The sequence below is a fragment of the Anolis sagrei genome, chromosome 2 (assembly GCF_037176765.1).
Source record: "Anolis sagrei isolate rAnoSag1 chromosome 2, rAnoSag1.mat, whole genome shotgun sequence".
Lineage (NCBI taxonomy): Eukaryota > Metazoa > Chordata > Lepidosauria > Squamata > Dactyloidae > Anolis > Anolis sagrei.
In genome coordinates, this window is record NC_090022.1 from 261251514 (window position 1) to 261278317 (window position 26804).

Consider the following 26804-nt stretch of genomic DNA (forward strand, 5'->3'; position numbering starts at 1 on the left):
AAAATGAAGAGGTCAGCTATTGACAATAAGGACTACAAAGTAATAGTATGAATCTATATTTTAATGAAAGTTGTAAAATAAATAGGTTAAAGACAGATAAATGCACCTTCTGCAGCACTTCAATACGAGGAATAGCAACGGGCCCCCATCCCAAAGTACAAAGCTGATACTGTAAAATGAAATACAATTCAAACAATAAATAACCAACCAACAACAATACATCACAAATAAAGCCCACGAATGAATTCTTATGCTGTATAGATTTTTGTGATAAAGGGCTAGTTTCTGTAAAATACAAACAAAGAAAGAGACAAGTAAATAAAAAAGTACTGCTTCTGAGATTAGTGTCACTTTGTTCAATATCTGACATATGCCATCTTTTAAAAAAACATTTCAAACACACCAAGAATAAGCAGTAAATTAGCAATTTGGTCCAAATAATCCATGCTATTATTTATCATGCGTCAGGATGCAGTCATTATCTTTGGTGAAAATTAATGAAAAGAACAAGCAGTTTGAACTATAATGATAAACAAGCATCTATAAATAATATTCTTTATGTTCACTTCTACCATATTCATTAACCAGAAGTACTTAAACATGCCCTAGGGGTTTTCTATTTTCTTACTCTTTTTTCCCCCTTATCATAGACTTTTTGAGACTTATTTGATATTGATTCGTGCATTTGTTTGCAAAAATAGGCCCTTAATAAATAGAATTGTAAAAATTTACTACTGACATATAATTTATAGTGAGACAAACAATTGATTTTATTGTCCAGCTTTTGTCTGGACTGGCAATATAATTAAAGTGCACGGAAACACACACAAAAAACAAAAGCTAGGCAGATTTTTCCACAGTTGTTAGGATTTAGCAGCTTAGTTAGACTGGTAAGAAATATCAGCTCAAATATGCCAATTCTTTAAAAACAATTGTCTACCTGAGAGGGTTAAACGGGAGGTAACTAATGATATTGTTTAGCCCTATTTTGTCAGCAGTCTGATAAGGATTGGAAAAGTAAAGGCACTTTTCCAGCCTAATTGTTCAATGGTGCGATCGGCTTTCCATCTTCGCGGTTATGTTTGTGATCACTTTCCATGCAGGAAATCTCACATTTCATAAAAGTGATCACATGTATCTTAAAACATTAAAGTACTTAATCTGGAGTCACAGAGAAAAAAGGCTATTAGTAAAGATCACAAGACAGATCAACTTATGTGTTTTTCTGTTCCCCTGATTGCAGTGACAAATATAAATACATTCTTCTTCTTGGATTTCATCTTTTCTGGGATTCTCCTCCATATTTTGGTCTCTGAAAGAATCATTATGGGAGGAAGGAACTGTTTATTGAGCCAAAGAATTTGTAATTCCTACAAGGTCACAGGTGTGGTCTGAGACTTGTATCTGAGTTCCAGTGTCTGCAACTCCTTGTGCAAGGAAACCCTGTACTTACTCCAGTTCTCCCTGGAGAGGAGCTGCAATTGCTAGGGAGAAGGAGGAGGCCCTTTTCACCTTGAATAAGGCCACAGTATCTTCCATTCTATATTTAAGGAAGGAATAAAATGATACATTCCTTATAGTGGAATTTCCATAAATTATCGTCGAAGGCTTTCATGGCCGGAATCACTGGGTTGTTGTAGGTTTTTTGGGGCTATATGGTCATGTCCTCTAGAACATGGCCATATAGACCGAAAAAACTTACAACAACCCATTTCCATAATTTGTTGTCTCCTGTTTGATATCTTTCTCTTAGGACTTAAAGATCAAACACTCCTGGTATTGAGGGCTGCACTGACACCTCAGTGGATGCTTAGAAATTTTGGGAAAGTGCATATGCATGCCAAATTTAATATATAACTTGATATACTGTTGAATACACACACACACACACTTGTCTAATTATGACTGTCAGGTCTGTTAGCTCCAGTTCCCCATGTGGGGACATAAGAGAAGACTCCCACAAGGATGGTAAAACATCAAAAACATTTGGGTATCCCCTGGGCAACTTCCTTGCAGATGGCTAATTTTCTCACACCAGAAGTGACTTGCAGTTTCTTAAGTCGCTCCTGACATGAAAAAAAATGACTGTGTTTACAATATTCAATTATAGTTGGCCCCACAGAATTTAGAAAGAGTTACATGTGCATGCCACATTATGCAAGCAAGAGCTTACACATTGTTTGGAAATGTACTCTCACTCCAAGAAAATGGGGCAATTCCAGCTCATGTGCACACCAGAGCAAATGCTTACATGCAGGCTCTTGGATCAGAGACCACAGTGGATGCAGATACTACATTTAAATTGCCATTGGAGTCATGCCCATGTATACGCACATACGCACAGAGAGAAATATTTGTCACAGTTTCGTGTACCATAATGTGAGGCTCTATTGCACTTCAGCGCACATCACAGTGCAATGGATAGTGGTCATGCTGTGTAATATTTAAGCATGACAACTAAGCTTAACAAAGTATAAACCTTGAAAAATAGTTCTAAGTACTTTTAATAAAAAATCAAAGGCATATGTACTACCATGACAACTATTATTACTAATGGGCAGTGACTAGGCTTTGATGCTGGTGCACAGGTGAAGGTTCCTCACTGGCTTCCATGAACATGGAAGTGTAGTGTTCATACCAAGATACTTGTCTGAAATTGCTTTCCTAAGTAAAGGAAAGAATCCTGGCCATCATGTAAGGTACCATAAAGTTGCCCTGGAGCTCACACAATGCTCTGAATTACAGCATGCATTTTAAACAAAGGTTGCTGGAATATTGTTGTTGATGCCAAACAAGGTGCAAAATACTAATGGAATTAATCTATTACAGTGCCATATTCTGCTATGAAATGAAAGCATTGAACTTAAAAATCCCACCTAGGCTTGTATCTTTGACAACCATAAAAGGCAGTTTATGCATGGGCCTCCTAGATGAAAAAAACTATTTACAGTATTTAGCTGGCTATATGTCACCAATGTTTCCAACCTTCTATCCATTTTTGAAATTGGAGACATACTGTGATGAATTTGCAAAGGAGGCATTTTCAATAAAAACAAGCCGTTTAGAAAGCAAAAGCCTTGGTGTTGTTAAAGATCACATTATACAGGAAAAAATACTTTTAAATGCTTATTGTTTACAATGGATACCACCAAATGCAAATAGCGTCATAATACATAGATGCTTTCATGCTCATTATGGATCATGTGTTTTGTCCAAGCAGAGTGGAGAAGCTTATCTCTTTTACATTTGCTTTCTTCATTTATTATCATCTAAGGGAAGATGGTCCCTATATTTCATTTTGCCCTTTGACAGGTTCAGTACAATTCTTACCAATGTTCCTTATATTTTTCTTAGCCCCCAGTCTTTCTTTCATGAAACATTTCCTTTACAAAGCAAAAGCATTCAACCTTTGTTGGTAATCTTTTGGACTTGCAACTCCAACAGCTTCATCTCTGCCTGAAAAGGAATCTCAGTGAGACTCTGTGTCCCTTAATGGCAAAGGGAACTTGAATTCTTCTCAGCGTTTCCCCCTTGCATTGTTTAGGGGACATGCCATGCATAATTTTTCCATTACACTAAAGTTCTCTGTAGGATGAAGAACAAAACTGTTTTTTCAGGCAGGCAGTCTGGGTTCAATCTTCAGAGATAGTTCATACAAAGTGTCTTCATCTATGATGAGACTCTTGTCAAGTAAGTATTGAGTGACCTGGAAGAACAAGAACAGGAAACATTTTTTATGTAACAGTGGAAAGACCATGTATATCCTTGGATTCAACTGATTTTTTCCTAAATAATTAAATCTGCCTTCTTGTCAAAAAGCAAGAGAGTTTTAGTTTGAAAAGATACAAGTCTGTTTTATGAAAGCAGTGGTAGGAACACACATTAGATGGGAATACAGTACAACCTGCATTTTTTCAGGACCCATATTTTCATTTACCATATCCAACAAAAATATATAATTTGCTAGGTGCTTTCCAGATCCTCTAGCACAGGGTTTTCAGCCTATGGGTCCCCAGATGTTTTGGCCTTCAACTTCAAACTGGCTTGGATTTCTGGGAGTTGTAGGCCAAAACACCTGGGAACCACAGGTTGAGAACCACTGCTCTAACACAACTGTATGGTATTCTTGGAAGTCAATTTTTGGAGATACACTGCACTAGTATCCATAGTTTTGCATATGAAGTCTAGGACATATCCCATGGCTACAGGAACCGTACTGTATACAACTTCTGCTTTGGGGGAATAATTTAAGGCAGTGGTTCTCAACCTGGGGTTCCCAGATGTTTTTGGCCTTCAACTCCCAGAAATCCTAACAGCAGGTAAACTGGCTGGGATTTCTGGGAGTTGTAGGCCAAAAACATCTGGGGACCCCAGGTTGAGAACCACTAATTTAAGGGATACACATTTTTAAATGAAGTCCTGATTGAACAAATGACATTAGGGACTTCTTCACATGAGGCTTTAAATCATGGCAAGGAGGGGCCTGCCGTGCACCATCACATGATGCACAGCAGGCCCCACCACACTCCTCCCAAAGGCACTTTCTTCTCCACTACAGGGGGGAAAGTGTAGTTTGGGTATCTCCAATGGAGCTACCCACACTTTCCTCCCCATTTTGCCATGTGATGGCAGAAAAGACAGCTGGGCAAGATTCGTTACTGCCCTTTCTGCCATCTGATGAGGGGAGGGAAAGGGTGCCAAAGCAGCCTCTCCTGTCCCTTTTGCATGATGACGGTAGGAGGGAGGGCATGTGGGATGCAATGAGCCATCCCGTGTGCCTTCTTTGCCACCCGTGATTGAGGTTATGTGAAGAGATCGCAAATCCAAAGCTCACAATCCTTTCTGAAAATACTTTGTACACACCTTAACCACAAATTACACCACATCATCTCCTCCTTTCTAATAGTAAAAAAACCCAAAAAACACTGGCACAAATACTCAAAATATTCAAAAGCACTGCAAAAGAAGAGATGAAAGTATTGTACCTTTGGTTGATGATCTATGCGATAAGACGTTTGTTGGAACTGCCGTATTTCCCTGATTATATGTGATATCTTTTAAAGAAACAGACATAAGTAAATATTTTATTTCATTGCATAAATGGACTGACAGACAGACTTGGATTTTAGCTTGACTTCCTATGAACTAACTTTTGCGTTTAGATCAAGGGATAAATGGGAATTGCATTGGATATATTATGGAGGCTTTGTATTTAAAATCAGGAACTTGCAGAAATCAAACCGCATTGAGTCGCCTAATCTAGGCTGAAAAATGCGGTATAGAAGTAAAGCAAATAAATAAATAAACTGCCCACCAAAGTAGACAGAAAAACAATGTAGGATCCAAATCTAGAACTAAACAAGAATTTTTTTTCCTGCTACCAATGTTGTTTCAGTGACAATTCAAGTGCACTTCCACTTGGGTCATATTGCCCAAATTGTTCACCTATTGTTTTATGATACATTGTGAATGCAACAAGGAAAGTGGTTTAACTTCTTCCCAAAAATAAAAATGTTGCAGGAGCAATCCTATGCATGTCTACTCAGAAGTCAGTGCTACGAAATTTAAGGCAGCTTCCTCCCAGATGAGTGTGTATAACGGGGTTAGGAATTGTATAACTTTCCAGAAGATCAATGTACAAAACCTCGCTTTATGGACAAAATTCTTAGAAATATTGTGTATAAGATCTATATGAAAGATAAATGATTTTTGTGTTTAGACTTGGGTCCCATCTCCATTATGTACATATATATGCAAATGCAATCATTCCAAGGGTGGAAAAATCAGGAAAATCCAAAACACATCTGGTCCCAAGCACTTTATATAAGAGATCCTCAATCTGTAGTGATAATATGAAATCCACCAGCAGGTGGTGATAGAACGCTGAACCTGGATGCAAAACAAGCAGTTGCTTCTTAATTTCTGCCAATAATACAGCTTGGAAATGCAGCACGTATATAATAAACTATAAATATGAAAAGAAAGAAAGAAAAACCATGGAAGAATTACCATTCTCATTTTGGAAAAATTAACAAGGCCTTCTTCAGTAAAATTTGGTGTTCCTTCTTCAATAAATGCCAGGTCTGTTAGGTACATCCCGAGATATGGTACGGAAGGGGGATTACAGCTGCATGACAAGAAATATTAGCTTTTATTACTGTATAGCCTTTACTGTTTATGGACTGTTTTGGCACAACAAACAGCTCAGTCTTTAAAATAACATGCAGTCCAAATCTATGTGTCTTTACTTGGAAATGAATTCCACTGTGCCTTATGAAATTCTTTAACATGTATGCAATAGGATTGCACTTTAAGATAATATTTATTCATCTTGAATTAATCTAAATATAGATTGATGATAAACTGTAATTTCTCTAGAACTATCTGAATATGGATTCAAGCCCACTTAAGGGAAGCAAATAGCTTTGGTCAGCTTGCTAGATGACCTACATCAGGAACTGCACAAGTGAATGTGTTCCTCTTGGTTCTGCTGTATCTCTAAGCCCTCAAACTATTGACATTATCCACCTTACTAGGATGGGACTTAATGGAATCATTTCTAGGCTGAACTGCTATATCCTGATCTTTTGATCCACTAGGAATGCTTCTGGTTAACTGGATTAACTGATGCAGGCTCACAATTTGAGTGTATTCCTGGATTCAGGCCTCAGCACTGACACAGTTAACATTTCTGATCTGGTCACAGGGAGTTAATTTACATCTTGTTTGGATTATTGTAACACTCTATGTGGGATTGTTTATGAATAATTTTTGTAAACTGCAGCTCTCCAAAAATCCATAGCCAGATTGTGATATAGTGCCTGTTTTTAAGGAGCATACTGCTCTCTTGTTACAAGACCTCTACTGATCCTAACCAACTCTGAGGACCTTGTTGTTGTGTAGAACAGGAGGCTGAAGATACAGGAGTTGGGGATTTGGGGCCATGTGTTGAGGAAGAAGAAGGGGGCCAGGAAAACTTACTGCCACTTCCTACCTTTCAGGAACACCAAAGAGCAAAAGAACAAAGGAGAAAGTCAGCTAGAATTGCTGCAAGGATGCTGAGCAATCAGACCTCACACTAGGAACACCTGTGCTGGGAGCTGAGGGCTTTAAATCAGCAGTAAAGCAAGGGGCCAATGCTGGCAGCAACTATTCTACTCAGTGCTTCTGTGCTCCGGTTTCTTTGTTTGCAGATCCAGGAAGTGCCTCGCAAAGACTTTTGGACAAAGGCTTTGGTTTGATGTCTGCTGTAAGACTTTTGTTTTCCTTTCGGGATTTTCCTTCTGTTCCTTTGCTGCTGTTTGTTAAGAGTATTATCATTTTGTTGAAGTAAAGCTTTTTAGATGCTTTAACCTTTGTTGGAAGTCAGTTTCTGGGGCAAAACACGACACTAGTAAACAGAGTGGAAGTGGTGGGATCCTTAGTGGGAGTGACCATGTGCTCTTGGAGTTCGTGATACAGAGGAATGAGGAAATTAAGAGAAGTCAGCCATCCATTCTAGATTTTAGGAAAGCTGACTTCAGGAAACAGGAAAATACTGAGTCTGATCCCATGGATAGGAATGCTTAAAGAGAAGGGAGGTAGTGGTGGATGGGAGTTTCCTAACTGTGAGATATTGAAGGTACAAATGCTAACAGTGTCAACATGGAGAAAAAATAAGAGAAATGTAAAACAACCAGAATGGATGTCCAGAGAGTTTTCAACTGAGATAAGATTCTGGGTGTGATCCTGGACTCATCGCTGAGCCTGGAACCCCAGGTTTCGGCGGTGACCAGGGGAGCATTCGCACAGTTAAAACTTGTGCGCCAACTGCGACCGTACCTTGGGAAGTCTGACTTAGCCACGGTAGTCCACGCTCTGGTTACATCCCGCCTTGACTACTGCAACGCTCTCTACGTGGGGTTGCCTTTGAAGACAGCCCGGAAGCTCCAATTAGTCCAACGGGCGGCAGCCATGATACTAACAGGAGCGGGGCGCAGGGAGCACACAACTCCTCTGCTGCACCAGCTCCACTGGCTGCCGATATGCCACCGGGCTCAATTCAAAGTGCTGGCGTTGGCCTTTAAAGCCCTAAACGGTTCTGGCCCAACTTATCTATCCGAACGTATCTCAGCCTATCAGCCCACCAGGACCCTAAGATCTTCTGGAGAGTCCCTGCTCTCTATCCCGCCGGCTTCACAAGTGCGGCTGGCGGGAACGAGAGACAGGGCCTTCTCTGTGGTGGCCCCTCGGCTTTGGAACACCCTCCCTATAGAGGTACGATCAGCCTCCTCGCTGATGGTGTTTCGGAAGAGACTGAAGACATGGATGTTTAAACAAGCATTCGGTTAATCCGTTGCAACGAATTTTGATGACTAAAGGCTGGTAATCATGGACGACGAATTTTGGATTGTGATTTTAGTTACGAGATGCATGGGATTATTATTGGTGGCCCAATAATTTGTATTATATATGTGTTTCATGTTTTAAATTGAATACTGTTTTTAATTGTTTTTAACTTTTTAGTTGTTGTAAACCGCAATGAGTCGCCGACTTAGGCTGAGATATTAGCGGTATACAAGCGCATAAATAAATAATAAATAAGATTTAAAAGGGACATGTACAAGAAATGGAAAGGGGTAAGAGATCACCAAAGCGGAATTCAAACAAACAAACAACACACATAGGGAAAAGGTCCAAAAGACTAAATAGGAAAATGAACTCAAACTTGCCAGAGAGATTTAAGACAATAAAAGGGGGTTGTTAGAGTATATCAGTAGAAAAAGGAAGAAAAAGAAAACAGATTTTAGTGAGGCCTTCAACTAGGTCCCCCATGATCTTCCAAATGTGGGCGAAGCAAAACTACTATTAGGTGGATCTGTAATTTGTTGAGTGTCTGAAGCCAAAGGATGCTCACCAATGTTTCCTCTTCATTCTGGAAAAAAGTGACATAAGCAGACTTCTGTCCTGGGCCTGGTGCTGTTCAACATCTTTATTAATGACTTAGATGGTTTAGAGGGCATGCTTGTCAAGTTTGCAGATGACACCAAACTAAGAGGAATAGCTAATACTCCAGAGGACAGGATCAGAATTCAAAATTACCTCAACAGATTGGAGAGCTGGGCCAAAACTAACAAAAGGAATTTTAACAAGGACAAATGTAAGACACCGTACTTCAGCAGAAAAAAAGAAATGCAAAGATACAGGATGGGTGACTCCTGTGGCCAATAAGTTGAACATGAGCAAACAGTGTGATGCAGCAACTTAAAAAGCCAATGGGATTTTGTGCTGCATCAAAAGGAGTATAGTGTCTCAATCCAGGGAAGTCATGGTGCCTCTGTATTTGGCTTTAGTCAAATCTCACCTGGAATACTGTGTCCTATTCTGGGCAACACAATTCAAGAAACAGTTCAACTGACAAACTGGAAAGTGTCCAGAGGAGTGCAACTAAAATGATCAAAGGTCTGGAGACCATGCCCTATGAGAAGCTGCTTAAAGAGCTGGGTATGTTTAGCCTGTAGAAGAGAAGGCTGAGAAGAGACATGATCACCATCACCATAGTTAGGTATGTTGTTTTCTGCTATTTTGGATGGCCATCTGTCAGGGATACTTTTCCTGCATGGCAGGGGGGTTTGATTAGATGGCCCGTGTGGTTCCTTCCAACCCTATTATTCTATTAGAGAAATGTGCCTTCTGTGCCTACAACCCGTTCAGAAAAAGTAGTAGGAATAACTGGATACTGATATTTGAACACACCTTGATGACTTGATGGTCAGGAAAAGAAAATAATTCAATAAATTTCCTTGATATTCTAAGGTTATGAAATTATAGAGTCCATCATTTATGGACTCTAATCACTGTGTATTTAAGCAAAATGCCAACCCTTGTAAAATTGACAAAGTATACTCTTTGTCAATTGTATACTTTCCATTCATTTTAGAAGAGCTGTGCTATAAATTCTATTAAAAAGAAATGGAACTTGGTAAAGATTATTCTGCAGAACTTTCACATAAAGATATAATGGAATCAAAGCAAATCTGCAGATTTCTTGGTCTGCCTCTGCACTGTCAAATTAATGCAGATTGACACCACTTTAACTGTCTGGCTTCAGTGCTATAGTCTCTTGGGATTTGCTATTTAGTGAAGCACCAGCACTCTTTGGTAGAAATGTTAAAGTCCTTATTAAATTAAAAACCCATTGATTCCACATCACTGAGCCATGGCATTTAAAGTGGTGTCAAACCGCATTAATTCTACACTGTAGATGCATCCTTGCTTATTGTAAATCTCAAAAAACAACAAGATTTTTTGAAGATGGAAGTTGAAAAATGAATTTGTTTTAGCAGAAATGAATAAATCGGATACAAATTTGGTCATACTTAGAATAACCCACTGACATCAAAGGGACTTAGGCTAATCATGATTAACTTAAATCTCATTGATTTAAATGGGTCTGTTCTAAGTATTACTAAGTTTACTATTCTAAAGCCTTTGACTGTGTGGATCATAATAAATTGTGGCATGTTCTTGGTGGTATGGGGATTCCAAGCCTCCTTGTCTGTCTCCTGAGGAATCTGTATAAGGACCAAGTAGCAACAGTAAGAACTGACCATGGAACAACAGACGGTTCAGGATTGGGAAAGAAGTATGGCAGGGCTGGATACTCTCACCCAAACTATTCAACTTATATGCAGAACACATCATGCGATGGGCAGGGCTTGACAAATCCAAGGCTGGAGTTAACATTAACAACCTTAGGTATGCAGATTATACCATTTTGATGGGTGAAACCAAGGAGGCGCTGAGGAGCCTTCTAACCAAGGTGAAACAAGACAGTGCAAAAGATTATGGCAACCAGACTGATTGATAACTGGCAAATAGAGGGAGAAAATGTGAAGGCAGTGACACACTTTGCATTTCTAGGCGCGAAGATTACTGCAGATTCAGACTGCAGCCACGAAATCAGAAGACGCTTACTTCTTGGAAGGAGAGCAATGACCAATCTCAATAAAATAGTGAAGAGTAGAGACATCACACTGGCAAAAAAGATCTGCATAGTTAAAGCAATGGTATTCCCCATAGCAACCTATGGATGTGAGAGCTGGACCATAAGGAAGGCTGACTGAAGGAAGATAGATGCTTTTGAACTGTGGTGTTGGAGGAAAATTCTGAGAGTGCCTTGGACCGTGAGAACCAGTCCATACTTCAGAAAATAAAGCCCGACTGCTCACTGGAGGGAAGGATAGTAGAGGCAAAGGTGAAGTACTTTGGCCACATCATGAGAAGACAGGAAAGCTTAGGGAAGACAATGATGCTGGGGAAAATGGAAGGAAAAAGGGAAGAGGGGCTGACCAAAGGCAAGATGGATAGTTTCCTTGAAGTGCCTAGCTTGACTCTGAAGGAGCTGGGGGTGGTGATGGCCGACAGGGAGCTCTGGCGTGCACTGGTCCATGAGGTCACGAAGAATCAGAAGCAACTGAACGAATAAACAACAACAACAACCTGAAACAACCTGTGGGTTAACCTGCATCCTGGCTTCCCTTCAATGCTGCTCCTGCAGAGCTACACTCCCATTGCTGCAGAGCTACACACCCATTGAAGACGAAATACATAAGGAAATAGACAAAGACATCATATTCTTTTCCAAAAGATGCCAAAGATAAAGAAAGGACATATTTTTTCAGCTTATCAGGAAGAATATAATTGTTAACTCTACTAAAAGCCCAACCAAAAGCAGAATGTGAATGTACCGTATTAAGAGCTTTCCACTGCTCTACCAAACTTACAATTCTATTTTAAATTAGAAAGAGAAATAAATGGGGAGAGAAAATAGATTGGCATGTATTTATTAAAAAAGAAAAGAAATCCAAACTGACTCTTATGATAGCATGCTTTTTTTAAGTGGTCACAAATCAGCTTTTTAACTATCTTTTCCAGGATTTTTATTGGTATTGACATCAAACCAAATGATATCTATGTCAGTTCTCCCCTACCTTACCTTTTTGAAGAGAGAAGATATATATTGCCCACCTTTAGTCTGCATAGACTTCCCTGTTCTCCAGGAATTTTCAAAGACTGAGAGATAATGGATTAATAATACACTGGTTGGAAAACTTTACCAGAACTACAAAATATGTAATTTGGACTTACTTTTTGAGTGTTTCTCTGAGATTTTTAAACCTTCCCTCAGATGATACAGTCTTCTGAAGTTTATCCATAAGAGCTTTAGCCTACAAAAAAGAACATGTAAGAAGAGTGACTTCTCCAAGGAAACACAACATGACACTAAGCAGATCGGAAAGGTGGTGTTGTTTTTGAAAAAACCAGTTTGCTTTAAATAAACATGTAGTTCTGAAACAATTGTGGAATTAAGCAATCTTTGCTAATCATAGCTCTTATAAAACAAGTTGCTTGCCAAAGGCAAAGCAATTACCCATAATACAACCATTTCATCCAGGTGGCAATTTATTTGAATGTGTAGATTGCATATCATACCCTAGAATTAGTAAAGGTAAAAGTTTCCCCTTGACATTAAGTCTAGTCATGTACTACTCGGCGGCGGGAGGGGGGTGCTCATCTCCATTTCTAAGCCGAAGCGACAGCGTTGTCCGTAAACACCTCCAAGTTCATGTGGCCAGCATGACTGCATGGAGCGCCGTTATCTTCCCGGCAAGGTGGTGCCATTGATCTACTTACCTTTGCATGTTTTCAAACTGCTAGGTTGGCAAAAGCTGAGCCTAAAAGCAAGAGCTCACCCCACTCCATGGATTCGAACCGCCAACCTTTCGGTCAGCAAGTTCAGCAGCTCAAGAGTTTAACCCGCTGCACCACCACCCCAGAATTACATGCTAGATATTTCCAACTCTGGCAAAAGGATCTGTGGTGTGCTAATGCTCTGAAACAATCCAAATCATGGCAGAAGCATTAAACAGCGTTAGCTGAACACTTTGACCTGTAACTTTGCTTGTATAAAAGATTTGATGTTTTAAAAATGATAAAACTTGAGATCTGGGACAGATAATTATTCAAATAGGCACCAACTCTCCAAAACGGGTGTGGTGGGCTGGTGTTAGCGGTAGTCCCAATATGGCATGGGCTTTATTCTCATTATCCAGTAAACATTTGCTTGAGAATTACATGGTTTGGCTCTTAATCAAGATTTGAAAACCTATCTACGCAGAGCAAGGCCAGTATTTGCCCATTACACAACACTGCCACCAGTTGAAAAAGAAAGAGGAAAACCAACTGTAGTAAAAGTAGCATTCAATAAATATTAATTAATATTCTATAATGCTATACTTTGAGATAAACTATTGCATTTAAGACACAATATCAGCTTGTACTTTTAGCTTAACCTTCAGTGGGAAAGAATCATAAATACTTAGAGCTGGAAGGGAATACAGGGGCCAACTAGTCCAACTTCCTTCCATGCATGAAAATAATAATAATAATAATAATAATAATAATAATAATAATAATAAAGCACAGATAGATTATAAGAAGAGGCATAATATTGTTGCTCAGATTATCCACTGGAACTTGTGCCACAAATACCATCTGCTTGCAACAAAAAACTGGTAGGATCACAAGCCTGAAAAAGTTACACAAAATGAACAAGTCAAACTACTTTAGGACTTCTGAAATACTCCTAACCTCACAATCATGCAAGAAAACAAAGAATGGATCGTTGATGTTGCAATCCCAGGCGACAGCAGAATTCACAAGAAGCAACTGGAAAAGCTTAAACAATATGAGGATCCCCCAGGCAGCAACCAGTCGTGCTTTGAAGCTACAAGGCCATTAAATGCTAATCAAGATGGCCAATTGCAACATTCACACTAGCCTAAAAAAGACAAGAGTTCTCCCTCCCACCCTGGACATTCCACAGATATATGAACCTCACTTGTCTGGTTTCCAACAGACCTCTCAATCTTTGAAGATGCCTGCCATAGATGTAGATGAAACATCAGGAGAAAAATTTTCTGGAACATGGCCATACAGGCCAAAAAACTCAAGCAGCCCAGTGATTCCGGCCATGAAAACCTTTGACAACACATCATGGGGGACCTTGTCAAAACTCTCACTGAAATCAAGATATACTATACCCACAAGACTTCCCAATCCATCAAAATTGTTCCTTAATCAAAAAATAGATTTAGTTTGGCATGACCTATTTTTAGGAACCCCATGCTGGTTCTTAGTAACCAATGCATTCAGATCTAAGTGCACGAAGACTGACTATTTAATAATCTCTAATTTCTCCTATTATCCACTTAAAGCTGACTGGTAAGTAGTCTTTTTTACCCTTTTTTGAAGCTGAGAACACTTCTCCTCCCCCAATCTTCTGAGAACTCTCACATTCTCCAAAAACTCTAAAAGATTATTGAAAGTGGATCTGAGATTACATCTGCAAGTTCCTTCAGCACTCTTGATGCAATTCATCCAGCCCTGGAGACTTGGAGACTTCATTGAGAGTAGCTATTTCTTTATTATCTCTTTACTTATTGCAAGAAGACTGGGGCAAAGAAGGTATTAAACTATTTGGCTTCCTCTCTGTTAGCTTTTCATCATCTTTTCAATGCTGTAACCCTATCATTTCCTTCTTGCTCTAAATGTGGCCTAAGAAAAGCATTTTAACATTATTTTTAACCTCTCTAGTAAGCCTATGATCATGTGAGCTTTAGCGATTCTGACTTTTCTCTTACAAGAATTGACTTCTCATTTATTTATTTTTATTTTGTAGGTTTTTCCCTTTTTCTGTTTCTTGTACATGAGTGTTTTTGCTCACAGCTTCCTGAATGCTCTCAACACATTGAGAGTTTCCTGGAAACACCAAGTTGGAAATCTGGACCTCTTTGTCCGGTCTATGACCAACTTTCTCTAAGTAGGATGAGGAAGGCAGCACCTCTCCTATCTCTCCATCAGTTCTAATTTTGTCTCAGTCAGTCACCCTTGTGTCTTGTGGCATGGTGTTTTGCAATTTCTCATCTTGGAAGCATCTCAAAATATCTACACTTCTCCCCAAAATGGCCACTCCCTTGTTGCCTCCTCCACTTTTTCTATAATGACATTCTCTGCGAGACTAGTGAGCAATTTTCTGGAACCTACACTATGGTACAGTGTGACTTCCTACAAATATCAGAGTTCATAGAGTTGTGGAAATCTATTTTTCCTGTATATATTCAAAATGATCTCAACAGATTAGAGATGGGCCAAAACTAACAAAATGAAGTTCAACAGAGATAAATGCAAGATACTCCAATTAGGCAGAAAAAAATGAAATGCAAAGATACAGAATGGAGGACCTGGCTCGATAGCAGTACATGTGAAAAAGATCTTGGAGTCCTTGTGGACAACAAGTTAAACAAACATGAGCCAACAATGTGATGCAGCATCTAAAAAAGCCTATTCGATTTTGGCCTGCATAAATAGAAGTATAGTGTCTAAATCCAGGGAAGTCATAACAGTAGCAAAATTACCCCTCTATTCTGCCTTGGTTAGACCACACCCAGAATACTTTGTCCAATTCTGGGCACCGCAATTGAAGGAAGATGTTGACAAGCTGGAATGTGTCAAGAGAAGGGCAATCAAAAGGATCAAGGTCTGAGGAACAAGCCCTATGAGGAGCAGCTTGAAGAGCTGGGCAGGTTTAGCCTGCAGAAGAGAAGGCTGAGAGGGGATCTGATGGCCATGTATAAATATGTGAGGGGAAATCATAGGGAGGAGGGAGCGGGCTTGTTTTCTGCTGCCCTGGAGACTAGGACGCAGAACAATGGCTTCAAACTACAGGAAAGAAGATTCCCCCTGAACATTAGGAAGAACTTAAAGGTATTTACAATAAGGACAAATACAATGGAAAATGTGTGAATCAATGCATATTCTTTACCTGTTTAGAAACTTTAGCCCAGGTTTTCTTCAGCCTGTAGATTGCACTTCTGTTCAAGGCTGATGTGATTTCCAACACCCCATTGTAGTTGTGCAAACATCGGCAGATGTCTGCGACTGCTACCCATTTCTCAATCGCATTCGCACGTGAGCCAACATCCGCATAATTCATAATCTGGGATGCAACAAGGTTGCTCATCTAGGCCAAAGAAGGAGTTCTTTTTTTTTCTTGCAAGTACAACGTACAGTTAAACAGTATAAATGAACTGAATGATTATGGCTTTTTAGCAATTAAGACTAATAATACATTTCGTGAACGTCTAAAGGTAACAAGACAAGAGTAAGTGAAATAAAGTGTAGAGGAGATGATAATCGTAGCACAATGTTCTACCAAATAACATGACTGCTGACATTAGCCCGGTTGCTATTGGTAATGACTCTCAGCTGTATGCTAAAAGCAACACTAGGAAAAATAAACTAAATTATGTATAACAAACATATTATTTTAAGTTTGTCTTTATTAGATAAAAACAAACTGTGTGACATTTGCTTTCAGTTGTTCACCATTTATTTAAAAGATACCATTTTACTACACCATTGTATATACTGGGACTTGAGCATTCATTGATATTGGTATCCATTTGGGAGGGGGTGTCCTGGAACCAAATTCAAGTGGATGGATACCAAGGGCCCACCGCACTACCAAACTGTTTGTAATCTGTTCAGAAAATCTAGATTTTGTAGAGATCTCTATGGTAAATCCAGATTACAGTATTTCGTTTCCTAGAAAGTATCCTGTTTTAAAGTAACTTACATCATTAAAGTGTTGGCTGGTTTTCATAATATAAGGTGTTCTTTCAATTTTGTCCAATTTCATCCAACCCTGCCCAAGAAACTCTCTGGAAAAAAAGGAGGAAGAAAGGAAAAGAATAAACAACAACAACAACAACAACAACAACAACAACAACAACAACTTTATTCTTATATCCCATTACCATCTCCCTGAAGGGACTTGGGGAGGCTTACATGGAACCAAGCCCAACAGAATAAAATAGAGCACAATTAAAATACATTGCATTTCAATAATTAAAACAATAAAACTGAACAACAGACATCATAAAAACCTAAGAACAACAATAACCACCAACCAGTAGCCAGTTCAGATCTTCTTAAAGATAGGAAAAGGTAGAAAAATACTGATTGATTGACTGATTGATTAAGAGACTCCTGGATATACAACAAGGGCCTAAATCCCCATTGTAGCTTTTTCTCTTCTATTTGAAGAAAGAATTGAAAGAATATCTAATACCCAAGCTTGCTACAGACAACTGTTTAAAGTAAGGCAATAAGCTGCAAGTCTTTTGTGCTGGCACTAAAATCAATAATAGTGCACAATTGGTTTTGTCAGAAAGATCATGAAAAATACGTGAGTCATAGAGTTCTTCGTGTACCTTCTTTGGATCTACTATCCTCCAATAATGAGAAAATTATGGAGTATACAGACTTAGGTTGAGACCTTCTTCACCAGTTGCCTAGCATAAAATAAAAAAGGGTGCTTATCTTGGAGTAATGAATCACACTGCTTTTCAACCAAATGAAATAACCGCTAAAGGATGGATTTACAGAACCTCCTTGGCACTGCATCCATAGGTAGGTAAAGGTTTTCCCCTGCCATTAAGTCCAGTCATGTCCAACTCTGGGGTGTGGTGCTCATCACCATTTCTAAGCCGAAGAGCTAGCGTTGTCTGTAGACAACTCCAAGGTCATGTGGCCTGCATGATTCACATTTGCATGTTTTTAAACTGCTAGGTTGGCTGAAGCTGGGGCTGACAACGGACGCTCACGCCGCTCCCCGGATTTGAACCTGAAACCTTTTGGTCAACAAGCTCAGCACCTCAGCAGTTTAACCCACTGCACCACTGGGGGCTCCAGTGCCTCCATATGTAAAGTTTATGCAACCTTGAATAGAATACTACATTTGTGCCATCTCTAAGTCTGGGAGCCCCCAGTAGCACAATGGGATAAACCCTTGTGCTGGCAGAACTTGCTGACAATAGGTCAGTGGTTTGAATCCAAGGAGAGCGCGGATGAACTCCCTCTGTCAGCTCCAGCTTCCCATGCGGTGACATGAGAGAAGCCTCCCACAAGGATAGTAAAACATCAAACATCCAGGCATCCCCTGGACAACATCCTTGCAGACGGCCAATTCTCTCACACCAGAAGCGACTTGCAGTTTCTCAAGTTGCTCCTGACATGAAAACAAAAATCTCTAAGCCAATACAACCACTTCTGGAATAGAATTTAGATCAACAACAAAAGAGCACTCTGATTTTACAGAGCACTTTGGTACAGAATTTTCCAATTTTTCTTGCTCATAGGGCAAAAGTGGGGACCTGGTTCCCTCTTGTACACATTCTCAATGTTTTTAAGGAGAAATCTTTTCCATTGTAATGAAAGAAAGACAAATCTAATCAGCTCCAGGACTGACACATATTGAGCTTTATCTGGGGTGGTGGTGGTGATGCAGGAGGGACGACTCCACATTCTGTCCCTTCCTTCCTCCGGATCCATAGCCTCTCCCTACTACCGACTGATATGCCCCTCACACAGCCCTACCCACTCCCCAAGGCTGAAGCTTTATACTCTTGAGATCTGACTTGATCAGGAAGCAACCACTGGGACAGTTTCTATGATGGCCAACCTCAGAGAAGGAGCACCACTGTCTCATATGCTCCCTTCGGGCCTCCTTCCAGGACAGCATATGAGATATGACACCCATACTAAGGACATGGCTAATTTAGGGACGAATAAGGATAGGCGGATTGTATCAAAATGTATGGGGAATATGTGGGTCTTGGTCCTAGCCAGCCATTGTTCCTGCCTAGTATAATGCTGAAGAATGCTGGAATTGAAAATTCAACATTGGAGAGCCACACTTTGCTTTATATACTCAACCTTTCCTAGCTTTGTTCCCACAGATTTCCTGATCTGGCAGCAAGTATGATAACAATAATGCCAGATGTTCGTTGCAGTTAGCCCCTTCAGGAAATGAACTGCATCCTGTTCACAAAGAACTCCATGGAGACAGTATGATACTGCTAAACATATTGACATTAGTTTTTCATGGCCCATTTATGTTTTAATCGATCTTAACCAACACAAAACACAACTCAGACTATTATGCATTCACATTGTTCTTTACAGACTTGCCACTAGTGTGAATCACCCTCTCTTGAAACTTCACTTAAAATATTTTCACTTTGATTATAATTATTCAAAAACGACTTACTCATAGGGTATGCTTCTGAAAACAATGTGATCTAAGAGAGTTATTTGTTCAGCAAGCTCCATGGCTGATAGCGTTTCAAAGCACTCTGGTTTAGGACATTCTAACTGTAAGTAAAGAAGCACACGTTTGATTAAAAAGCAAGTTTTAGTTCACATCATGTTAGGTTAATGACATACACTATTAATTTTACTGCCTACTTCCTATTACAGGCAGTCCCCGAGTTACAAACATCTGACTTATAAATGACTCACAGTTAAGAATTGGGGTAAGACAATAGGAAGTGAGAGAAATCTACTCCTAGGAAGGGAAATTCCTGAATCATGGAGGAAAGGGATCTCAACTGATCTCAGCTTTCTCACCAATCCTTGTTTCCACAAGCCATTTTTTTCAAAATTCAACTATAACAGGGATAGAAAGTTTAAGTTAAATCTTCTGAACAGGGGCACAGACAGAAAAACAAACACAATGGAGGTGTTAACCCTTCTCTATGTTATCCAAAGCTAGCTAGCTATATATATATATTTATATATAGAGAATAATGTTTATTTTTGTACATTTGTAATGTTTATTTATGTTTCAGTTTTTGTGTCTTAGTGGATTGTTCTTGTTTTTATACTTAATTCCTTTGTTGTAAGTTTTCTGTTGTTACTTTCCATTATCTTACATTATTTTGATATGTCTGTAAAAGAGTAAAAACTTGGCTTTTTGAACAAGCGTTTGGAAATGCAGTGGAATAAACAATTATGAAATAGGAAGAATGAACAAAAAATGGCTAGACAATGCTGCTGGATAATGATTTTAACAAGACAACACCGGTGATGATATGTTTTTAATGGTTTTATATGGTTTTTATAATGTTATGTTGAATGTTTTTAACTGTACTTTTATGAATGTATGGCATCAAATTCTGCCAATTCTGTAAGCCGCCTTGAGTTGCTGTAAGGCTGAGAAAGGCGGGCTACAAATGCCATAAATAAATACATATTTTGAGGCATTGAATGTTTGCCTTTCTATGTGTAAACCACTCTGAGTATCTGCAGTTACACTTTAAAATGTACCTGCTTTGACTTACAAACAAATTCAACTTAAGAGTAGACCTATAGAACCTATCTTGTTTGTAACTTGGGGACTGCCTGTATCTGTAGAAAGTAAATGAGTAAGACGAAGCAAACTTACATAGCCAATAATTCTGCTATGGATGAAGATTTGTTAATTTGGGCACAATACAGCATAAGTTAATAAATACATATTGAACAGATTTTATAGAAATAAAAAGGAATAGTTGAAATTCTTTTGAAAACACATCTCCTATAATATAGTTCTACATCATCCTAAGCTTGATGATAGAATATTCTTCAGAGCTTAGAACTTCCTTCTTATTTTTAAACCATTCAGTAAAGTAGACTTCCAAATGGTAACATTTCTCAAATGTTGAGAATGAAGCTTATTATGCAAAAGATTCAAATATAATCATGCTTTTTCTCAAAATGTATGATTAAATTATTATTTTCTTTTTAGGTTGATTCTTAAAATACCCTTTAAACATAGCATTTAAATATAATGTTGAAGATAACATTTGTAAAAGCCAGAAATGGATCCTTAAATTTCAGTAATCAAATTAAGTTAATGATCATATAGATTTCACTCTATTGCATCCTTTTGTTGTTTGCTTGGTAATCCAGAGCGCTGCATTTCTGTGACTGTTGTAAATAAGAACAGTTCCTTTTTCCATGCCTTAGTTAGCCATTTGTAAACTGGACTTAATATAGTTCCTGATAAAGATAGAGACTATACAAATGAGCCAATTCCGCTGGGAATATGTCATCATATTATTTATGAAGTTTCATGTAACATTGGTACTTAATTATTATAGCAACACCAGGAGGCACTTCAAGTGGCCAGCTACTGGTCAAAGGACATTTAGTATAATGCCAAGCCTTTTAACTTTGTGTTTTTAAATACATTACAACTGTACCCTCAATTTGCTTCTGATACGATAAATAAATACTTTATTTACTTATTCATTTATTTACCATATTTATATACCCCCCCCCCTCAACCCGGAGGCAACTCGAGGTGGTTTACAGTCGGCAGTCAATGCCCCCAAACAACATTAATGATAGCTAATAGTAAAGGTAAAGGTTTTCCCTTGACATTAAGTCTAGTCGAGTCCAACTTTGGGGGGTGGTGCATATCTCCATTTCTAAGCTGAAAAGCCTGCATTGTCCATAGATACCTCCTAGGTCAAGTGGCCAGTATGACTGCATGGAGTGCTATTACCTTCCCACTGAAGCGGTACCTATTGATCTGCTCACATATGCATGTTTTCAAACTGCTTGGTTGGCAGAAGCTGGGGCTAACAATGGGAGCTCACCCCATCTCACAGATTCAAGTTCACCCCGTCTCACAGATTTGAACTGCCAACCTTCCATCAGCAAGTTTTGCAGCTTAGTGGTTTAACCTGCTGGGCCACCACGGCCCCATCCTAGCTAATAGTAAACATGATATATTGGTTTGAAAGTTGGACTATGACTTTGCAAACAATGGTGATCTTAGGCAAATCACATTTTTCAGTCTCACAAGAAAGCAAAGATAAAACCCTTCTGAATGAATTTTGCAAAAAAAAAAAAAACCTGTGATGGGTTGATCTATCATGATAAGTTAGAAATAACTTAAGGGCTCGTAATAACAACAAATAGCAAATAACAAGTGGAACCTCCAACATAATTGCTCCATAAAAGTAGAACCTCCAATATTGCTCCTATTGATCCATAAAAGGATCATTGTTCCATAAAAGGAGTATTCCTATTCAGAATTCTAGTGATGCCCTCTTCTATTTTGTTTCCTATTTATTCCCCCAGCCTTTTGTTTTTCTTTCCCAATAGACATTGGTCTGTGTCTGTTCAGCATTCTTGGTCCTTATGGGGACATTTTGGGTTCTTCTTTAGGATTTATTTCCTCAAAGTTTTGTTTTCATCTCTCCTAAACTTGCTGATCTCTTCCCATTGGTTCTTAGTGGCCTTATTTGCCCGCAATTCTGTTGGCACTCACTGCCTCTGTTCACTATTGGAAGTGATAAAACAATCAGCTAGATAATAGTTAAGCTCAAAGAAGCAGACAATTATACAAGAATTACTAATGTATTAGTACAATGGAGTCTACATAAAATATTGATGCATAACACATAAGCTACTTTTGCAAATAAAACCAGTTGATAGCAACTCCAAAAAAGGATGGAAAAAAGAACAGGATTGTCTAGCGTTCTGAACAAATGGTCTCATTTGCAAAAGTAACAAAAGCACAGTACTCCAGACTATCAATCAGAAAATAAATGCTAATAGGAATGCTTTATGCGGACTCAGATAATTAGTCCATCTGGACTACAGCTACCAACGCTGACAAGCAGTAGTTCTACTGCAGGAACCTTTTCTCTCACTACTTGAAAATGCCAAGGCTTAAATGGAGACTCTTTACATGTCAGGCCTGTGTTCTATCTTTGAGATGCAATCCTTCTTCAGAAGACTTAAGAAGAGCTTAATTCAGTAACTGATCTTCTCTAGCTCCTGAACATCAGTGGAGCTGAGAGCTTCGTGACACTTTTATACCAAGCATTCTAACACGTTGATTGGCAAGGACTATAATTACAAAGCTATCTGCTTCCCCAGGAAGAAGTCTTTCTGCACTTCAAATTTCCTTTCATTTGATACTTTCCTCCATGTAAATAAGTCCTTTGTGGTTGAAGACAGCACACTGAGTCTTTTTCCCCTCATGTCCTTTCGTTCGTGCTTTCACATGCAAATTGGTACTCCAATTTCAAATAATTTGTATAATAAAATAACTAGAGTGACCATGCTCCTTCATAGAATACGCCTCACTCAAAATGACCTCAGATGTATATTCAAAAGAGTGGCCCATATTTTGCCTAATGTCTCACTGAGCCAGCATTCATGTATGAAGTTATTCTTTTTTCAACAACAGGTGTCAAAAAAATGAGTACAGAGTGATAAAATGCAAATTCGAAAGGGGCAGTAATTTCCTATCATGGTTGCACCGAGTAAAAGACATAATACTAGTGCTTTCACCAGTTTTATAGAGTTACGGAGAAAAACCTAAGATATGCATATCTAAACTCACCGTCTGCATGATGTCCTCTATTTTTAAGTGATTGTCATCTTGATCTTCCTGGGAAAGTGCCCTAGAAACAATGGGCAAAAGACGTCATAGCAAAATGAACTTCTTTGTTGACAGAGACAATATTTCAGTTGAAATCATAAGACAAAACTGTGGGGAAATTATTGTTTTAGATAATTGCTAATAATAACTGTATCCTATACATTTCTATTCAAAGGTGAGTCTCATTGGATCCTGTGGGGTCTGCAAAATGGATGGGTGCGTTTTCTAACACAAATAATCTCTCAATCACCCTCTGAACTTGGCCTAAAACACTGAGAAACCCATTAAGAACCTCCCTTCAACATAGAGGTGGAAGGAAGGTTCTTATGGGTTTCCCAGTATTTTAGACCAAATTCTGAGGGTAATATCAGAAGCAGACACCCTACACAACAAGTTCTTTTTACCCTCTCCCTTCAACATAGAGAAGGGAGATGGTAAAAAAAAGTTTACATCCAGCTAAGTAGGGAAAGGATTCCATTGAATCGTCTGTAGGGGCCCTTCCAGACAAGCCTATATCCCAGGATCTGATCCCAGGTTTTCTGTTTATCCCATATTATCTGGTAATGCCAACTCATATAATCCGGTTTAAAGCAGAAAACTTGGATCAGATCCTGGGATACAGACCTCTCTGAAAGTGCCCTAGGACTCTATAAAAAGTGCAGTATTCACAGCAATCACATTAGAAACTGTTGCCAGGAACAGGTAAACCTTCAAGAGGCAACAGAAACTGTCTCATAACACAGAACCAAACAATAAACTACCCCTCACATTCCAGAGCTATCACTAACAGGTTAGCTTTCCTACTGCTCAATCACACTTCTGTCATGTCAATTTATTGGATTACAGCCAATCTTTCCCTGCATCCAGACAATGATTCAAATTTTCCAGAGCTTGTTTGGGTACCATCAGTGTACAGGTGAGATCCAATCCCAACTCCAGATAATATCCTCCAACAGCTTCATGTAGAAGACAGTATTATCCCAAACAGAACTAACTATCTGGGACTCTACAACCTGATGTCCAACAGGCCGAACAGGCACCAGATCCATATTATGGGAAATTTCAGCCAAAAAGACAGGAATCACTGCTAAGCAGTGTTCCCCATTCTGTTGTCAATCAAATGACACAGAAACATACCATGATCAATAGTACTGAATGTCCAATAGGCACACTAAGGATGCAGTCCTTCTATCCAGATCCAGGGACAAGTCGTCCACCAAAGGAACCAAAGCCATTTCTGTCCCATAAGTAGGTCCAAATTCAGATTGGAATCGTTCAATTTCAGCCAAAAAAGCATGGTGGTGTGTCACCACTCACTCTTAAGATCTTAAATTAGAATGTGATGTTGCTTTTGACAGTGTTTCTTAACACCTAAATGTACAGTATATGTTCCTGTTCTGACATTTGTTCATTTTTGGTACTGGTCATCAACCATTATATATATATATATATATATATATATATATATATATATATATATATACACATATATACACATACATACATACACACACACACACACACACATACGCACACTGTGTGTGTGTATAATTAGAAAGTGATATCTGAATCTGGCTGAAAATTATATAGGGTTGGGGGATTCAACAAAACTTTCTTTAACAGTGATCTTACAATTGCTTCTTTTAGAAGGCTTGGAACATTATCTCTTTCAAGAAACTGAATCTCATCCATCAAAACCAGACAAATATGTGCCTCAATTACTTTCCCATATTTTATTTTCCAAGGTCTCAATGTGGTGGATGTCCACAGGAGTTGTTTTGGTTGTAATAGACAACTAGAACAACAGTGGAAGAAGATGTAGGATAAATCTGATTGAGCATAGTCTGGGGACCATTTTAGAGCTCACTCCACAGAAACAATTCTTTGCTGCCCTTATTGCATCAGTACAATCTCGAATTTAATTTCTTTACCTCAATATGTTTGCTGTAGCTTTTCTTTCTTGTGGTAACAGGTCAGGGTCCCTCAACACTTCTTCTAGAAGATTTAGAACATTCATTTTCAGTTCATTGTATAGCTCGAAATCCTATAAAAGAAAAACATTTTGTATAAAGTATCCACACTGTATTTGTGAAGGGTGGGTGTTGTTGTTTTGCGTGTGTGTGTTACTGTTATTTCAGATGCAACAAATGCTTAAACCAGACAAACTACTCTGTGAAGGTAAAAGATCTGAGAACTGAAAACTGCTTTGTAGTTATGTTAAGTTCTCTCAAACACTTTCTGAATAAGTTTTAGAGCCACTTCTCTTTCAACAATGGTATAACATTGAGATCACATGAGACAATGTAATTGTTTCTCACATGAGTTTGTGGGGAAGGACAAGTGAATAGCAGTCACAGTGTCCTTGTAACTTATAATTCCCCCTTACTTTTGCCTTTTGTAAAAATAGTTTCATTATGAAATGCTCCATAGTTTACATTAGGAAGCACTACAGATTAGGTACTGTGTATATTTATCTCAAATATTCATTGTCAGTTGAAAGAAAACCTGTCAAATACTTATTGTTCACTTCATTTTGGATTGTTGTGCTGGCAAACTTATATATTTGTTCTTATTCCATCCAACCACATCCCATATTTAAATTAAATAACCCCTAAACTTATTAGTAGTGGAAAAATTGTTTATTATTAAGTATGCCCCTTCAAAAAGAGAAAGCAGCCACAAATATCTGACATGCTATTTTAAGAACAGGTTTTCCTTAAAAAAAATCATTATTAGCAAATGTGTTAAGTAATATGCTAATATATGAGTAAAAATATTCAGGTATAATATACTTGATCAAAATAATAAAATCAGTAAGCTAGTGTATAAATTAAAGGCAGTACAACGAGATAAGCAGTCACGAAGGCCTTTGGTGCAAAATAGTATTGATACAAAATAGCATTGATACATTTTGAATTGGTGCAAAATAGCATTGATACATTTTGAATTGGTGCAAAATAGCATTAATATAACAAGAGAGGAAGCCAGTGTGTGGTGTAATGGTTTGAGAACTGGATACAACTCTGGAGACCAGGGTTTAAATCCCTGCTCAGCCACAGAAACCCATTGGGTGCACTTCATACCCTCTCAGCCTCGGAGGAAGGTAACAGTAAACCTCATCTTAGCCAATCATGCCAAGAAAACCCTGTGACGGAATTGCCTTTGAGTCACCAATGGCTAGAAGGCACACAACAAGAGAACAACAAGGATGGACCATAATGTTGTGATCCTTCGACCCATTTATATGAGAGCTGAGAATTCCAGGGGCATGAGCATTCCTCCCAAGTCCAGTTTCCTTTTAATGAGGCTGTTGGACATCAAATGCATTTTACAATATTTGTTTTTATTTCAGAATATACAGTTGAGTCAAGGATGGAAGTTCAAAAGATTAACACTCCAACAGATATTGTTTCTCCTCTTAATTTAAGAAGTTCCTCTAAAAATACCTCAATTGCTCTTACTATACAACCTGAACCGG

The 26804-nt window shown here is 38.6% G+C and overlaps 1 protein-coding gene across 2 annotated transcripts in view; it reads right to left on the minus strand.

Moving 5' to 3' along the window:
* Positions 1-43: 43 nt before the first annotated feature.
* RASGRF2 (Ras protein specific guanine nucleotide releasing factor 2) overlaps positions 44-26804 on the minus strand; it is a 140939-nt gene continuing 114178 nt past the window's right edge. For both annotated transcript variants that reach the window (XM_060761720.2, XM_060761719.2), the window contains exons 19-27: positions 25258-25370; positions 23288-23348; positions 19154-19257; positions 16679-16763; positions 15866-16063; positions 12130-12209; positions 6010-6127; positions 4986-5054; positions 44-3706 (exon numbers count right to left, since the gene is read on the minus strand). In XM_060761720.2, coding sequence (XP_060617703.2) covers positions 3614-3706; positions 4986-5054; positions 6010-6127; positions 12130-12209; positions 15866-16063; positions 16679-16763; positions 19154-19257; positions 23288-23348; positions 25258-25370 — 921 coding nt within the window. In that variant the 3' untranslated portion in view covers positions 44-3613. The remainder of the gene's footprint in view (positions 3707-4985; positions 5055-6009; positions 6128-12129; positions 12210-15865; positions 16064-16678; positions 16764-19153; positions 19258-23287; positions 23349-25257; positions 25371-26804) is intronic.